The following is a 19,163-nucleotide window of genomic DNA, read 5'->3' as shown; positions in this document are numbered from 1 at the left end:
TCAAATATTCTCTTCTTTAGCCAACTTTCGTTTTAACCGCTCATAAATTTTAATCCTCTTATAATTGGAAATATACACTTCGGAAAACTATGGGATAATCAGCTGACGTTCTGCTTATATTGTTTAAGTTTATAAATTTAAATATTCTTTTTAACTGGGAATATTTATTAACCTGGGAAAACCTCCGTACACACTAGACTTTTTGCTTACAATGTTTACGATCAATATTTTCTCGAGAATAATATAAAAACCCAACATTTTTGTTATTGATCGTAAACATTATAAGCAAAAAGTCTAGTTTAATATTTAATAATTTTCTCGAGAATATATAATATATATTTTTCTCGAAAATATTATAAAAACCCAAAATTTTTGTTATTGCTCGTTAACATTATAGGCAAAAAGCCTAGAGGTATTTAATAAAAGTCTTTTTTCCAGGAAATTTAAAATTGTATAACTTAATAAATGATAAACTCAACGTCAGTATCTGGTCAAGTTCCTTGACTGACTTTCAAAACTTTCAGGTTCTTCCATTTAGCACATGTGGCGGATTAAAATATCAAAACTGGATGTGAGGTTATGAAGCGAGTTTGCGGATACGAAAGCTGTCCATATAATGGCTATTGTAAGGCAAAAGACTCATTGTTCGGTTCTTTTGGGCGAAACCAATGCCAGAACGGGTTTCTTTGGATCAATTCGGTTCCGTTTTTAGTTTTGAACACCTTCTGACCAAGTCAGAATTTATATCTGTAACTGACAGCGAAACCAAAAGTCGATCTTATCTGGATGTTCCATTAGCTTTTATCGTTCCGATCTAATTGAATTTCTCACACACCTTCTTTTTTACTCTCTCCAAGAACGTAACTCTCCTTTTTTTATCATTCTTCCGGAGAAACATCGTTGTTATTTTTACTTGCACTTGTTTGAACATTGTTTTCGTTCTGCAGTTACTATAAACTTAATTAAAAACTTTGGTAATGAAAGTAGGGGAAAAACTCCTGCAATAAAAGTGTCTTTATTGATATTTTACAGATCTTCTTAACATGTAATTTACAAAAAAATGAAGACTATACGAAACTAGAATACGTAGGACCGGTAAACTTTCAATAATATATTTTTAAAGATATTAAGGATATTATTTGACTAATTTGTAAAATACTATTAAATCTATGTATGTAACTTGTAATATTATTCAATATTTTTAGTAAATAGGAATTGTTAATTGGAATAAATAACACCTTATTCGAATTTACAATTTACCCATTTACTAAAACTATTGAATTATAATATCGCTAAATATATATTTATTGTTAAAAACTTTTTAAATATTTATCTTCTATAACTTAATGCGAAAATCGTGCCCCCTATAAATACTTATAAACGAAAAAAAACTAAAATCGAACCAATAGTAATAAAACCCATAATTCCATAATCGTGCCCTTTGTGGGAATTTAACGATTTGAAATATTTATTATCGTATAATTTATGCTAAGTCGGCCGTTGGCTGTGATGAATTTAAATAATTTTTCTAAAAGCAAGTCAATAACGCTACATTTCCCATTGACTTAGTTGGGAACTCACTTATGTTTGCCGGGTAAAAAGATTCAAGAACCTTTCCATTCCTCTCCCTCGATCTTAAATACGTAACCGGTAAGGGAAAAATCTCAAAATCAAACAAAACAAACCCGAGATAAAAACAAAAGAGATAATAATAACATCGGCACCTGTTGGTGATCTCCGCTGAAAAAGTGAGATGGAGAGGGAGCGAGAACTTGTCTATGACTCGGTACTCAAAACCCGCCGATCGCTTTATAACAGTAGGACATAAAAGCGCCGGAGATCATTTGCAAACGTTTCGCGGTCGGCTTAACACGCTCGCGAATCGTAAACGCTGCTCAGTAAAAAGCGGGCAAAAATCGCGAAAAGTTCAAAAATCGACGAAAAAGTTTAGGGCAAAAACTCACGGGTTTTCTGCTTAAAGTTTTCGTGTGGCATAAATTAGTTTCGCGTTTAAGGATATACAATATTAAAAAACAACATGTTTAAATTTATATTGCCCGTACTATTGCTGATTGCCTCGTAAGTGTTAATTTAACAATTTAAAAAATTGTGATATTTAAGAAACAAAATTTGATTAAATTTAAATAGATTTTTAAATAAAAAATAGAAATAATTTTTACAAAAATGCTTTAAATTTCAAATTAACCATACCAGCAAAGCAATTGCCAGGATCAAGACTTTAAATATCAATTAAATCAAAAATATATTGTTCAAGTCAGATTGACTTTTAAATATATTTTACAAGATGCTATATAGTTCAATTTATTTACACAAATCTGATTTAACGCATCTAAAAATCGGTTCCAAATCGCCTTGACAAGCCTCAAGCTACCAAAAAAGCGAATTTGGCTCAAAGAAAGCTCCAAATTTGTGTTTAATCCGGACTGACCTTGGCCAGCCAATCGGCAATTGATATAAATGACTGGCCAAGATCATAAAAAGTATACAAAATTAAAAAGTAAATAAAAATTGTCGTAACATTCGTCAATTTTGAATGTCACTTGATTTAGCAGTGATTTCGCAGAAGATTCAGCAACATCTTTCGATTAACACATTACCATATCTTTACAGATGTCTTGGCAGTCCGGTGAGCCAAACCCGTCGCTTTCCCAACGACTTTCTCTGGGGAGTTGGTTCATCTTCCTACCAAATCGAGGGAGGCTGGAACGCGGATGACAAGGGAGAATCGATCTGGGACTTTCTCACCCACACACATCCCGAGAAAATAGCCGATCAATCAAACGGTGATATCTCATCGGACAGCTATCATCAGGTAAGCCGAGAATCTACTCACGTCGCTGTTGGTTAATGGGCAAATCGATAATGGTAGTATTCAGAATCAGTAGCAGTCGTCGGTCTGTTTGGCATCAGAATTTGATTGGAAGTTATGCAAAGAGTTCAAGATCTCCAGTCGACTTGCTGAGGTAATCGACTGGAAAATATGTGAGCAATTCGCGATTGATGCACTCTGATGGCTATTAGTTACACAGCTAATTACGTGATAATATCTAGAGCTTTTGACGCTGATCAGAGGAGATGGATTTAAAGAAGTGGTCAGTGATCTTTAGAAACTAAAGATAGCAAAAGATAAGAGGGTTTTTTTTTGTTCAGAAGAACTCAGTAACTTTTATAGAAATAAATAAAAATAATAAAATAAATACAGATCTTCTTAAGAATCTAAAGATATCAAAAGATAGGAGGGTTTGTTTGTTCAGAAGAATTAACTTAACTTTAATCTATACAAATCTTCTTAATTATGAATATAAATATTACAGAATCTCAAAAACAAGGTCTCAGTATAACTTATCAAATTTTGAATATCTTATATTGTACATCAAGTTCTTCAAGACCTCCGGCTTCTACAGACAGTTTCTGAGAGATAGAAACGAGATAATCTAAAGTTTTGCCCCCAATTAATTCGAAGCCAAGATCATTGGCCAATTATGTTTTAATAACATGACTTCAAGCAATAACCATAATTCAAGTGACCATCTCAGTAGGCAATAATATCATCCTAAGTGTGGACATGCGATGCAAATCGAACAATGTTGCATCCCATTACGGGTCGCTAAGTAATTTGCATAGTTCTGACCACAAAACCATTAGCGAAGAGTCGCATAAATCATGAGCAGCAGGCCTTTGGCATGGGGACACCTGTTTCGAATTTTGTTTGATTAACTACTCCGCTCTGATAATCAACTTGTCTCCATTTGAGACTTTCAGCGCTGTACATTTGCACCATTTGTCCGGTCAATTGATTAATGGTCCGCGATCAGTGCTGAATTAATGATCTTCCAACAATAAGACGACTTAAAGGGCACCCCAACTAGGGCGTGACTTGTTTGTAGACCTGAAACGGAACTGGAGTATAGTAGATGATAGAGAGTTGGAAAAATATTTTAATTTTTTGACAGATAGTAACAATGTATTGGACTGCAATCTGGTTAGAACTGATAAAGATGTTTACCAACTTGTATCGGGGATATCTATTTATTAAGCATTTGTCCCATTTTCCAAAGAGGCTGATATGAATAACTTATCTTTTCATATCACTCTATAATTAAGCACACTTTTAGTTATGATAAAGGTCTTAGAGTTTGTAGTAAAAACTTGAGCTCTTAATTAGGTGAAATATCAATGATAAAAAAAACGTTTTAGGGAAATTAAATACCTTTTTTTTAAAGATTTTTAACCTTTTGATGAGATGATAAGAATATTTGCACATCATTAATGAAAATGTATTAGACATAAATAAATAAAAGAAACAAAAATGTTAGACATAGATTATTTAAATTCAACAAAGAACCATGATTTATGGAATTTACGATAACGTAGAATTTACATGTATCTAAAATCTCGATCTCCTTCCAAGATTCTCCGTACTAACTATTCTACAAAGAATTCGCATTGAAAATATCAAATTGAAATACAAAGTTGCAATGATAAATCAGTGCCGCATGTCGACTGTGTTGGAGTAAGCATTAATTGTGTCATAATCGCCTGCTAATGCCAATCAATAGGCTAACCGATTTTGTTACGGGTGCCAACTGTTGCATTTGCGTCAGGTGTTAAACTATTTTTTTTTTGTTATTGTTTTTTGTCAGCCTATCCGCTTGTTATTGTTGTCAGCGGCGACAGGCGATTTGATAAATGGATTAAATAGTTGGACAGACAGCTAAAACGCCCCTTCCTTTCATATGCAATGCTCGGCGATCGCGATTCAAATTGTTTTTCAATTCAAAGTCACATAATTAGCAGCAGTCTGGTCTGGGCCAAATCCACATCCAAAGCCAAAGTCAGTGCTTCGGGCCAAGTTGTGACAATGACCATTGGGCGTGGAATGTGTCGCCAATGTCCGACCAACTGGTTTTCCAATACCATTTTGGGTTTTTCGGAAATTTGGCCTGGCATTCTTGGCTTCGTTTCAAAGGAAACCAAATCAATCCGCAGCAATCAAGTAGTCAGAATGCTGCTGCAGTCTAGTTTTCCGACAGTTAAAGTGTCCATTTGCAGGTTTATTTATTTGCACACATTTCAATTCAAAGCCAATGGGGACATTAATGTGATTACTTTGATTTGTCTATATCAATTATTAATTTGGGTTGGCGAGTTTCGATTAAAGTTTATGTTCCCACTAAACAGCCGGATTATATATGACTAGTTTCTTGCTGGCTTTTAAATATTTTGACTGCCTGTCTTGGCATTAAATGGTTAAATGAATTGCTACGCTCGTTTTATGGCAAAATTTTATTATATCAAATGGTTAAGTCCGGGAAAATACGTATTATTTAAAATGAACTATGGGTGGCAGCAATACACTGAGGTGTTTTTAATGGTCAATAAGCTGAAAGGGGATTTTTACGCTTCATTACAAAGGCAGAACAAATAATAACTCAATTTACATTGATGATAATTTTTTGATTAATAGAAATTATTTACATGCTTAAGGTTCATTGACTTGGATTCCTAGAACCATAATTATAATTAAGTTTTTTACCTTTTTATATGAATGAAGTAATAGGAAATTGGTAATATTTTCTAATGAATTGAATCTACTTTAGTCTGAAATATATTTATTTAGTTATATTTAAATAAATAATTAAAAAAAAACCTACAAAACCTATAATTCTATAATATTCCCAATCCTTTTCAGTGGAAACGAGATGTTCAAATGGTGAAGGAGCTGCATGCGGGCACGTACCGCTTCTCCTTGTCCTGGCCCCGCATAATGCCCGGTGGCTACATGAATCACGTCAGCACGGCGGGCATTAAGTACTACTCAAACCTGATCGACGAGCTGCTCAAGTACAATATCACGCCGATGGTCACGATCTACCATTGGGACCTGCCGCAAAAGCTTCAGGAGCTGGGCGGTTGGACCAATCCGGAGATTATACCGCTGTTCAAGGACTACGCTCGTTTGGTCCTTGAAATGTACGGCGATCGGGTGAAGCTCTGGACGACAATCAACGAGCCGTGGCATGTGTGTGAGCATGGTTACGGGGTGGACTATATGGCACCTTCCTATAATTATCCTGGCATTCCCGCCTATCTGTGTGGTCACAACTTGCTGAAGGCCCACGCCGAGGTGGTTCACATGTACCGGGAACTCTTCCAGTCGCAACAGGGCGGACGCATGGGCATTACTTTGGACACATCCTGGCCAGAGCCCAGGGACCCCAATTCCGCCGAGGATCGCGAGGCCTCCGAGCGAGCCATGCAGTTCTATGTGGGCTGGTTTGGCCACCCCATCTTCTCCAAGCACGGCAACTATCCCAAGGTGATGATCGAGCGGATCCGGAATCTGAGCAAGGAGCAGGGCTTTGGAGCTCGCTCCAGATTGCCCGAATTCACCACCGAGGAGATCCATCGCATCCGCGGCACCTCCGATTTCTTTGGCATTAATTCGTACACCAGCAACCTGGTCTTTTCGAATGGGCACAATAATACCGGAAAGTTTCCGGTTCCTTCGTTTAATCACGATATGGGAGTGGTGGAGACCCAGAAGGACGTCGACTGGCCCGGTTCGGGATCTGTTTGGCTTAAGGTGAGTTGGAAAAGTACGAGAGATCATATATGGGGTGTTTCCTGGAGATCTTACAATTTCTAGAAACATAGAAAAAGGTATTTAGAAGGATATTCTTTCTAATCTTATATTTCCAATGGATTGTTTTGTACTCTTTAACAATGTGGGACTTAAGTTCGAAATTTGGAAATATTTAATTGTTTATTCTGTCTAGAATTGAATACTAAGAAAGGCTTACATTAAATTATTGGGTTGCTATTATTTTATTATTATTAAACATTTTTTATAATGTATATCAAAGTAATGACATTCGAAATTCAGGAAAATTACTGGGGTTACATTACTTAATTTTCAAGCTCTTTAAAAGTTTTCTATAATAAATACCAAAATAATTACATTAGAAAGTCTAGAATATTATCCTTCTTGCGTTGCCCCGCAATTTAACAAAAGAACCATATTTCCTTCATCTCCACAACTTCAATTATCTTTCGCTTAGTTGGCTAAATTGATTATATATCCCACCCTCTGGAGACGAGGGATGGGAAATCCCTCACGTCCAGGATGAGGTGGTGTAATTAACTTGGGGTAACTCGAGGGTTGACTTATCCCCACTTAGAGTTTGAATTATGGTTTGCCGAGTAAACTAGTTAGCCGGGAATCAAAAGAGGGTGACTTTCGTTCAGGTGGCGCGCATAAAGGTGAATGAACTCCACTAACTGGGGGTTGTACCTCCTCTTTATTTTTGCAGGTCTTTCCCAAGGGAATGTACAATCTGCTGATGTGGATACACCGCGAGTACAATGCACCCGAGATTTTGGTCACCGAGAATGGCGTCAGTGATCGCGGAGGTCTGGAGGATTACGCTCGCGTGGATTACTATAACCTCTATCTCTCGGCAGTACTCGATGCCATTGAGGATGGTGTGAATGTCAGTGGCTATATCGCCTGGAGTCTGATGGACAGCTATGAATGGAAGGCTGGCTTCTCGGAGAAGTTCGGACTCTATCACGTGGACTTCAATTCGCCGGAACGCACAAGAACCCCCAAGATTTCGGCGCGAGTCTTTGCGCAGATCTGTAAGACCAACACCATCGACTGGAGCTACAGACCCAAGCTCAGCGAGGAACAGCAACTGGTGGCCATGGCCCAGTTGCCGGCCGAGAATCAAATGGCCAGAACAAGTGGTGCTAGTGGAGCTGTCAGTTGGAGTCTCATGAGTCTTCTGCTCCTGGCTCTCCTGAGATAATCGAAACGATGAGAGGAAGAGCCTTGCCATATTCAACTTGTCGTATTGTCAAGCCTTGTTTGCTACTCGTAGCCCTAAGTTTGCGTCTAACCTTTCATTGTAATATATTATTTAAAATTAATACATATTACATATGTACCTATAGATGTTGTAATTTGTACTTAGGTTTAAAGACTCGAAACTGAATAAAAACCTTTTTGTGATATTAAAATCAAGTTGATAGAGTGTAATGGGGGAATAACCCTGTTAAAGTGGATTTAATAAATTTCATTCAGAAAAAATATGTCTGCTTAGCGAAATATACTTAAATTTTTAATCTAGATCACAAAAAAAAAAATCCCCTTATATTAATTTAAAATCATATATAAATTTAAAGACCTTGAAACATTTACCATTTTGACAGATTAATGGCATAATGCAATAAACTTTTTGTGGTTTTCTACAACAAAAGAATTTGGTACCTAACAAATATCTATAAATTTTATTAACATTCAAAGGCCAACTTCAAACCGCGCACACAAATAAGTCACAAATTCTACTTAAAGCTATATAGATCAGTCATAACTGAGTGTCAGAGGTGATCTAGAAACCTTGAAAGATCTACCATAGGAAGCCGAGAACTCCCATTCACTGCTAAGTTCATTGAGATGCTAATGCAGCCCTTTCAAAAGGTTCCTCTAGTTCACCATCACCATATAGTTCGATCCAAAGTGACACTTACAAGTAGTAAATTCCTTGAGCTGTCGCCCAACATTTCCGCAAGTAAATCAGACGGAGAACCAACAAAAGATCCAATGATCTGTGATCTTTTTGCGCCACAATGAGCCCCGATGTACGGGTATTATATCATCGCGATGAGGTCGCCCCGGGGGCTAATTGTAGGGGAGTCTGTGTGTTTGTATGTGGACATTGGTCCAGCATGAATCGGAATATTAAAATCCCTGTGCTAATGACTCTGATTAAATCACTCGCTTATGCATATGAAGGTATATTCTTGGCATGATCACAAACATCCGCTTGGCCTCAGTTCAGTCAAGAAACTTTCAAAACGGAATCGAAAGCAATACGGGATCTCATGAACCCGGTACATAGATATATTTGCCTGTTTGTTTCCCCTCCAGAACCAGTTACCTTTCATTTTGGGTAATGTTCTGTTTTTTTTATTATTCTTATTTACACTTATTTTTTATGCATTTAGCTGGATTTATTGTTTCAGTTTGCCCAAGTCACACGAAAACTGTTGAATAAATTAAGCAATTTTTGCTGTTGTCGGAAACATTCAAAATGCCAATGTCAGGAGGTGAAAGGCGGGGGCAGGGAAATGCCGCCGGAGGGAGGGGCTCGTCTAGAGTCTGGTCTCGACCCAACTGGCGTGCTCCCAGCTTCGATTTTGCACCTGTTTGAGTCACGAGCCGTCGCCGGGCATATTCATAATTCAACAGCCCAGCGTCTGGAGCTGGCAACTGAAGCTTGAATTCAGAATTAGCCCAGAACGAAGGGCTTCTATCTTCCAGGTACACACTTATAAACGAAATAAAAGCTAGGGGCTTAAAAAAGCATTACAATTGAATTATTCATCGCGAACATTAATGTTCTGTTGTAGACAAATTTAAGACATCCAAAAGGAATATTGAAAGAACGCATAAATATTAGTCGACCGATTTTCAGTAAGCTGAATGTATAATAAATTTGGGTTTACAAAAGTTTTTTTATATAAAATATGTCATTATTCAGCATCTGACTAAAATTAAAAATACTATTTTTAAAATAGTAGTACTAAACATGAAAGAAATCAAAATTTACTTTTAATTTTCTTGAAACAAATTATACTTTTATGTGAAATATGGATTTTTAGAATTTATAAAAACACTAATTATAGAAATTCGAAATTACAGAATTTCTACATTTTCTAAAATATACATTTTTGAAGCTTATAGAAATTTTAAATCATCTAAAATATTGATTTAAGTTTAAACAAATTCTAATTCCAACCGGAACCTAGAAAAATCTTCTTAAGTTTATTTTATTCCCAACGAATTACGCCAACCAGTCAATAGTTTTTTATGAGCAATGTATGATTAATGAGACCTAATGGGCAGTCGAAACCAAAAGAATATCAATCAAAAAACGAAAAGATCCGTTTCTTATTTTCGAGATCCCCTTTTCCCCTTTATTGAAGCCCCCTTGCCAAAACCCACATTAAACACAGGCTAACCATGTTGTACACAATCAAGTGTGGAAAAAAACTTGGCTAAAACAACAAACAAACCAACAAGCCAAACAAACAGAGTGGGAAAAGCATTCTGGAGTTGGATGTTCTCAACTGTTTTTTCACTTTTCTGTTGTGTTTTTTTTCGCAAATGAAATTTTACAAGCCATTGCATCAGCCAAAGTTTAGTTGAGTTCAGTTAGTTAGGTTGCACGAACTTCGCGAATTTGAAACATGTGATTTATGCACGTGGTTTTTTTTCTCTTGAAAAGGTCAAAGCGTGAGTAATATAAATAAATCCAGAATAAATACAGATCACGACCTTCACAAAGATTAATTGCAGATAGCATTTTAAAATATTATATAGCTATTACGCATTTTAGTAAGTTTATTTAATAACGACACGAGTAATAACAAATATTTCGAAGGATGAGCTTCGAAAATGTTATAAAAAGATTAAAAATCATAGTTTAATTTAATAATGCAAATGGAAGAATTTAAAACAAACGGTATAACCGATTCACTAACGGTAAAGCGGTAATGTAGTTTGTGTATTGGGTAACGAAAATATTCTAAATTAATGGCATACTTTTGGGCTTCACAAAAATTACACTTAGACCAATTTTTTATTAAATTAAAATTTAAAAATGATTTGTTTATATCAAAAATTCGAAATAAAAATAAACGTAACAAATAAATAACATCTTATTTTGCAATTTTTTATAAGGATTTCACTAATAGATTTAAAAAAATTAAATGTAGTTTAAGATATTTGCACATTTTGAAATTTCTGCATAAATTTTGATATCCCTCGGAAAAAGTCCAGGCTTATCGAACTAATCGGTAAAATTTCATTTTTTGTGCGGTACAACTGTATATAACCCCTTAAAAGAAATGTGGTTAAATTTACCTAGTCACGTTATTTTCCTGAATGGAACGTGCTCAGAATGCAGTTTCATATTCGCTTAGAAAGGGTCTGCCTCTTGTCCCTTATCAGCACCGTGGATTAACCCGCTGCGCCATTTATCAAACAATTCATAGAGCTCAATGCACTTATTGAAAATTAATACGACTTAAGACCCACCATAGTGCAAAAATCAGCACACATGCTTCCCCCGATCACCACCCTCTGGCTTTTGGCCTCACATTAATCCCGCGAACAAGGCATTAAAAGGGAACACTGGAGCTAGACAAACATCTGTCCGGGATGTGAATGGTGGCCTGGCCAAAGGATTAAATAACAATGAGTGGTAAACTAAATTACAAATCTTGGTTCGTCTGTTCGTTTAGGCTCATCAAATTCAATTCGAGGAAAATTTAATTGAGAAAAATTATTTTCCAATAGCAACAAAGGGCAATCAAGTTAATAATGTGTACACAGATTTCTGTGGCTCCGTGGTTAATTCTATTAAGATTTTTACACCGAAATAGAAAGTGCGGGTAGTAGAACTAAAGATGCTCTTTTCAAGGAAAGTACAAATAATTATAATAAATAATATCTAAATAAATTTAATTTGTATTTAAAAAAATTCCTTTTGCGTAAGTCAACTTTAAAAAATAACTTTTTTTAAATACTCTTCTGATATTTATTTGCTGAACTTCTTATTGTCACAAAACTCTTTGATTTGCTTTATTTCCCCCCTATAAATTTTGGTATAACTCTGCAATCACCACAACGCAGCAATTGAGTTAACCCTTTGAAATCAATATTCAATTACATCATATACCAATATCAATTTTAATAAACTACAGAACTGATTGAAACATTCTCTCGAAATATATAGCCCTCATAATTGGGCTGGTTTACTACACCCAACTTATGTAATGTCACTTCATAGTCCCCCTTCTCAAGAACAAGATTACGTTCGACGATAAAGTATCATTGAATCATTGAGTTTTGTGCTTTTTGCTGTGTCGTTAAATGGCATCCAAGTCTGGAGAGTTGTATAGAAATCACATCCCCTTGTAGTTGGTGATGTTTAGTAATTTTCTGGACAACAAAAGAATGAGAAGAGCACCCTCATACTATTACAGGGCAACTGTTCGGTATGGAAATGGTTTTTAGAGCCCCCCATTTGAGATATCACAGTTCTTGCCACTTCAATTGGTTTTCCCATAAATCTTTTTCTGAACTTTGACTGAGGCATGGGAAAAATTGGGCCTAACTAGTAATGATCCTTTGGGTGTGAGTTTCAGATTCTGGTTCATTTAATTATAGGTGGAAAGTCGGAAATAAGGAAATGAAAAACAGGAAAGAAAGGTTTCTCTCTCGTCAGCTGTTTTTAAGACTAATAAATTACCAGGACAAAATCGTAAAGGGAAAAGGTGCGAAGTTTGAAAGGGAGGGTTCTTCATAGAACGTGCCAAGATCAGAAGGCAGCTGATCCTTCCCTCTTTCTATAAATCAACAAAACAAAATCTCTCTCCTGTTTTTTTTTTGAACCCAAGTTCAATGCACTTTCCTGTGCCTCTCTTTTGCTATAATGACAAACCAATTACCAGCTAAAAGACCTGGTCTTGGACGTGGACTTGGTATTCGGCAAGCACGTTTTTCACAGGAGTCCAGGCGACGGTTTGATTGCGTAACAAATTGGACAAACGACGCATGTCACCCCTTTTTAGGATGGAAAACAGTTAGAGCCATATATTCGAGACAGTGACAAATGTTCGTATCCAAGTGATGAGGGCATGCTTAGTCGTTTATGCGTTTAAGGATAGGAATACCTTATAGAATAGGATGTATAAAAAAGAATTAATGTTATACTGATTTTTAAAATTAGAGCTTAAGCAAAAAAGAAATATAAATAAATATATTTTAATATGCTTCATCAATATTGTAAAAAAAACAACGAAAAAAGTCATAAATCTCTATTTTAATATTTATTTTATTAATAAATTCTAACAAAATATTGCACACATTTAAAAAAATGTTATTTCATTACGAGTTTAGTTTTAAATCATTTATATTTTCATCATAAAAGCAACGCATAAACTTTCCCATTAGTCGAGTGCGCTACTGTACCCAGTTTGGTTTTCGAAACTCTCAGTTTTGGAACCCACCACCAAAATCAGCCGGGAATCTGTGTGTGAGATGACAACCCTGTTGTTATGAATCGTGGCGCCTGCGCAGCTGCCACCTATCCCGATCTAGGGAGCACCATAAATACCAAATATACCCCTCTCTTTTCGAAACTCTCTTTCCGAATATGTCCCCGCTTTGTCTGAAATTTCACGCAAAAGATATTGCGTGTGTGTTGGCAACTGCTTATTGATCGATCGCCTCGATATCGTATTTTTATTGTTGTTTGTCATTGCAAATGCGCCACCATCAAATCACTAAAGGGATAAAAGAGGCGAAGGATGGGCCATTGTTCGAGGGTTAGGACTCCACATCGGGGGTTGCTTCACTTTAGTTCGGTTGGACTGCAATTGCAGTTTTACAGTTACCACTGGAGGGTTACTTTTTCCATGTCGTAACCACCCTTAGTTCCTTTTAGCTCCCGTCCGCCCGATTATCATCGCCTGGGAATACGCGCTCCTGGGAGTAGAACCGCTCTTAAATCGGGTTCGGATTTCGCTTTTTTGGTCCGTGCTATGGCACATCTTCCCACCATTTGGCATCTCCCTTATTTGTATATTTTGATTCCGAACTAGAAATCAACTTCATTGATTCTATGCATGTTACTCGCACTTAACTGTTATTGTAGCTTAGCTGCACTTTTGTTTTGACGATTTATTGGATTTGGGGAGTATTAAGAGTGAGAGTTATGGTGGTGATAAGTAAATAGGAATGAGTAGATCTGGAGTAGATTCAGTTTCGAGATGCATTCAAATAAATAAAGCTATTATATAAACTCTAAATCCTGTATCATGTGTAATATTTATTAAAAAATATGTAATAAAGTCTGCAAAATTATTATAATAAATTACATTAAAAATAGTAACAATGTATCATTTAGGCTCTTTACGGCTAATCAAATCATTAAAAACATCAAACAGTGTTTATTACTTGATGTTCAGGCAATAACAAAATCAAATGCAATTACTTGAAGGGCCATAAAACCACTTCCAATCGACGACATTTAGTTTCCCTCCCCAATGAGAGCAAAACATTTGATGATCATGTTAGCCCATTGAGATAAACGATCGCTCATTTGTAGCCACTGCCAATTCCGCAGCTGGTTATCACCCACCGGCGATCTCACGCACCTTGACCACCACCACTGACCAAGGTCCATGGATCTCGATACAGCAACTCTGGGCACGACCGACATGCAATGGTTAATTGTTTTCCCTGTGCCGTATTTATGAGCCCAGCTACCGCCCACTGGGACACTATCTTCGAATGGCCAACACAGCCAGAGCTAGTGTTAATTTATGACGCACCTAAAAGTAGTATACTAGCATATACAGTCCACACCTCGGGGCATATATATCAGAATGATGTATCGTTAGAACCGGCCACATATCACACTTTGCAGCTGCCCAGGTTTCTAAAAACCGAGCCAAGCTTTGTTCGCAGCGCTGCTTACATAATAACACGGAGAGCTAAAGAGCCGGGGACTCGTGGAGCGGGTCTATTGTCGTCATTGTAGTCACATTATTAGATTCGCATCGCTGGCCATATTAATTGTTTGCTGCCCAAGTCGGGCCCACTGCAGCTAACGGAACGGTTCATTGAGCAGGGCGACAGAATGCATCTACCAAGGCAGTAATGATCGCGGGCTGTCGTTGTCATTACAAGTTTCAGGAGCGGATTTCGAGTAGTGTAGATTTGACATTTGTTAGTTCAGATAAATTTTTTTGTATAATATAAAATTTTATTTAAACGTTGATCAACCAAAAAAATGGTTATAAAACGCATAATTTAGAACAAAGAAACAAATAACCGGAAACATAACATGTGTGTGGAGGTAACAATTTTATGACATTGACAGTTCTACATTATTGTCTCAGGACAATACAATAAGAACTAAGGATAACATTAAATGACAAACATTTCTATAAACCTGCACGGTATTTAATAAAATTTTCAGATCAAAGGGCTTTTATAAAGTAACAGTGAATTTCTAGTTTAAAAACATAAAAAAAAAACTTTACAAAAAATTGTTCTATATTGTGTTAACATTTTACAGAGACTTTAAATGCTAACAATTTTTATAATAAATTTTTCTTTTATTTTTATCAAAATTACTATTATAGAAAGACTTCATCTTTGACTGTCAAAAAAGGACATTTTTAATAAAAATTTAAAAATATAACAGTGAAATATACAAATAAAATATCTACTGTATTAAACGAAATAATATTAAAAGTCTAGATACTTAAATAGATAATAAATAGATTTGACTGCCTTTTCAAATTATAAGGTGTAACCAAGGTAAAAAATACATTATTAAATATTAAAAAAATAAACAGGAAAAATGTAGAGTACAATTAAGTTATACAAATGAACTGAGAACTTTCATACGAATCCCTCCCTGTTGCAAGTTTTCGTTACCTGGGCTTGACACTCAAATTTGGTCAGTTGACGTGGTTCTGGGCTAACGCTTTTCAGTTCTTTACAGAGTTTATGGCCGGAAATTCTAATTGGTGTACATTTGAGGTACATAGAAATTTCGCAACATCAAGTCAGCTCACCTATAAAAGTATTTATTAAGTTTTATTAGTCATTTGGGGCAGGAACACTTAATACTGATGGCTTACCTGTACTTTAAGCGAATGCAACTGCAATCGAGAGCGGATTTCTCTCTCTCTCTCTCTTATTTTCCCCTTGCGACTGGAAAGCGGTTGGGATGGCCAGGAAACGGAGACAAACAAACAAACAAACATTCCAGCAAGGATCGACAACCTGCAGGGTGGCTGTGTGGTGGTTGGTATCGATTTTTAGTGGCAATTGCAGTTGCCACTGGCAATCGCCAAGTCCCCATGTCCATGCCCATGCCATTGGGGTAGTCTCAAGTTCGTCTGCCAATTATTTGCCGCTTATTAGGAGTACGGAGGGCCCAGGAATACGGGGAATAAGCCATACGGACACATGGACTTTGGGAGCGGGCAGCACGTGACTTGTTCTTCCGTCGCAGCCTTGGCCATTGTTTGCATTTGCATTCGCCAGGAACGGGGTGGCATGTCTTTGACATGCAGCTGGATACAGATGAGGTCAACAGAATAAATATTAGTTTAAAATTTTAATGAAATTAATTAGTAAACGACAATGAAAATGTTAAATCATCTGCTAGGCATTTAAAAAAAATAAAATAATTTCAATAAATTAAAATTGATAACCAAATATTTATATAATTTTGAAGACAAAATGTTTCTTCAATTAAAGAAACGTTTTTGTTCTTGATCCAATAAAAATCATTTCTACTTAGTATTTGAATTGTTAAATTATATTCCCGATACTTGTTGAAACAAATTAGAGTTAATTTAAAATTGGCTTCACTATTTTAAATATTTTTTTAAATAAATAATAGGTAGCCACTTCTACATAAATATTTAATTGCCCATTATTTTGTATTTAAACTTGTTCATAAATTCCAAGTATTAACCAATTCTTTTGGCTAAACAAATTTGTAACTATTATGTTGCTCCTAGCTGTTTGTAGACACAACTCAAGTGTCGCCTTAATGTTTGGCCCTTTGCATGAAGTGGGCGGTAGTGTGGGCAGGGAGAGTGGCTCAAGGGGGTGGTTGAGTCCAACCCCAAGTGCAAAATCACAGCTAGCCACCCACCACCCACTGAGAAACGGGCGCTGACCAGCCGGATTGTTAAGCCCCTTTGTTTTTATGCGCCCAGCGGAGGGCCCAAGTTCATAATCCTTTCAAACGTAAAATGCAAAGCCAACTGCGGTCGTCAGCGAAATTTACAAGCAAAGTGTACGAAAAAATTGGGGTTGTCGGTCGCACAAAAACATTGCATTCTTCCCGATTAAATTTAAATTGCACGCTTTTTAAAATTACGAACCTACATACACATGTATGTAAATTTGTATGTTTGTATGCATGTGTGTCCGAGGGTGCTTACTTGCTCTCTTTTCTTTCTTTTACATTAGTTGCAGTTCTCTATGGCCCAGATCGCGAACACTCTTTCATTAACACATTTATAAATTATTTTACTCATAAACTTTTTAATTGCGTATTGAACATTAAACCACACAATATTCCTTCTTCACAAGATTTAACAAAATCAACACTGAAAATTATTAACGAATGTATACTATAGCCGTCCTACTCTTCTACTATTCTTTTTGCCGAGTTGCCGAGTCACTAAAGCTTTGATGTTTAACAAGAATTTTATAAAATTTCATCAGGCAATCACACCTTTCTTCAAAATTTTTTTTTTATTTACAATCACTTTAATATTTTTCTTTTTAAGCGATTAAATTAATACACATGTTTCGAGCTTCAAGATCTGCGGGTTTATCAACACTGAAACTTTAACCGAAAGTACAATATAACCATCCCGCTTTAACTTATCGAAGGTTATCGATTTTTTTCATTGTTCTTCTCATTAATTGCGTCGGTTTTTACTTGTGATCAAAGTAAAAAGTACAAATATACGTTGTTAATGTATTTGTCATTAAACAACAAAGGACCTCAATAATTGGCGCCTACAACGCATTTATCAACCACATTGCTTGGAAACAACAATTATTTTGCGCAGTTGAATGTGATCGTCAAAAATATACATTTCATTTGAAAATGGTGAGTTAAATTGAATTTGAATTAGCAATAACTTAATTAATATACAATTTAGCATTTGGTAATGACTTAGAATTGGTTTAAATTATTTTGCATAGTGTGCAAATGGACTGCGAAAGCGTATGTACATACAGATGTATGTATTAGTGTGATCCTGCTCTTTCGCACAGTTTTATTGTACATACATACATATGTATGTGCATCCGCATATGTATTAAGATTTAAAGCTGTGGTAAGCATTTAAAAAAAAATTTCTATGGAGCTGTGGTTTCAAATAGCCAACTTTACTTCATAAAAAATAATATTAAAATAACCAATTGAGTCAAGGAAGGGGGAAATTCACCCCAAAGTGTTTTCCCTACTCTTATTTTCTTCACGCTTCTTTGGCCACGAAAAAAAGCGATTGCTGCCGACTGTCGACTGTCAGAAATCAATGCATTTATCCTCGTCAGCAACAAAAGCAAACAATTTGCGCTTTGTTATTGTTGCTCCCGTTGTTATTTGTTGTTTGTTGCTTGCTACCGCCACTGCAGCCGTCTCTTTCGCAGATCGGGTTAACATGCCGCTGTCTCTGTTTCAACTTTTGTTTACATCAAAATACAGTTGCAATCATTCAAATAGTTCAGGTTTGTTCTATCAACCTACATTTGGTTACGTGTTCATTATGAACCTATTTGTTAATTTATTAAAACTTTTCCTAAACAATTTTGTAACTAAATTGTAACTAAATAAATTAAGTTGAAGAAAGCTGGTTTTGACATAAATTAATGTTGAATGCATAGATACAACGTTTGCATTAAAATATGTAATATATTTTGAAGTTTTTTAATTGTTGGAACATTTTTGATATTTGAAAATTGTATTAGATTTTAAAAATGTTGTTTATCCTATCCATATTTTTTCTAAACTTAAAAATTTTTTTTAATGTTATTTGTTTTTAAAATGTAAGAATCTGTTCTAGTTTCACTATTGATTTTATCCAATCTGTGTTTGCAATTTCGGGCGCCTGCAAGCTCCCACGGGGATGCATGTCGATGTGAAATGGGAATAACAACAATAGCAATAAGAACAACAGTGCGAAACGAGGAAGTAATAAAAACAAAAGTAACTGACCGAGCAGGGCGGTGAAAAATGTTTGGTAAAAGCGAATTTACAGCCTGGCAAGTTCTGTCGATGTCGGAGAAACCGCCCCCGAGGGACACGCCCATTGCCATTACCAAATGTTATTGCTCAGTAAATGGCAAACGATAATATTTCCGTTATTTGTCTGTTGCCTCGACAACCCTAGCAAATGCAGTTGCATTGCGAGGCAACCCTGCTGCAAGCACTTTAATTAAGTTACCTGGATTCGAGCGGAGAGAAGACATTCCAATTTCAATTCCATCAGCTCAACTTCCCGCTAGGCTACAAATGAACTCT

General features: G+C 36.0%; 2 protein-coding genes and 1 long non-coding RNA gene across 3 annotated transcripts in view; 2 read left to right on the top strand and 1 right to left on the bottom strand.

Moving 5' to 3' along the window:
• Positions 1-1,834: 1,834 nt before the first annotated feature.
• LOC108059264 (myrosinase 1) lies at positions 1,835-7,838 on the top strand. Its single transcript, XM_017144442.3, has 4 exons — positions 1,835-2,079; positions 2,632-2,833; positions 5,714-6,607; positions 7,335-7,838. Exons 1-4 carry the CDS (start codon positions 2,039-2,041, stop codon positions 7,830-7,832), a joined length of 1,635 nt encoding a protein of 544 aa, XP_016999931.2. The 5' UTR covers positions 1,835-2,038; the 3' UTR covers positions 7,833-7,838.
• On the bottom strand, positions 3,831-17,373 carry LOC138912898 (uncharacterized). The gene is made up of 4 exons (XR_011418445.1): positions 17,068-17,373; positions 15,748-16,185; positions 15,542-15,681; positions 3,831-3,921 (listed from the first exon to the last, which is right to left on the bottom strand). It is a non-coding gene; the product is annotated as an uncharacterized lncRNA (long non-coding RNA).
• Positions 17,374-17,724: 351 nt separating this feature from the next.
• Positions 17,725-19,163, top strand: part of Nrt (Neurotactin) — a 33,060-nt gene continuing 31,621 nt past the window's right edge. Inside the window, exon 1 of the mRNA XM_070214585.1 lies at positions 17,725-17,747. The gene's annotated coding sequence lies outside the window, so the exon portion shown is untranslated. The remainder of the gene's footprint in view (positions 17,748-19,163) is intronic.

The sequence above is a fragment of the Drosophila takahashii genome, chromosome 3L, assembly GCF_030179915.1.
Source record: "Drosophila takahashii strain IR98-3 E-12201 chromosome 3L, DtakHiC1v2, whole genome shotgun sequence".
Taxonomy (NCBI): Eukaryota; Metazoa; Arthropoda; class Insecta; order Diptera; family Drosophilidae; genus Drosophila; species Drosophila takahashii.
The sequence above is the reverse complement of the archived record's forward strand: the minus strand, read 5'-3'. Positions and strand labels throughout refer to the sequence as shown.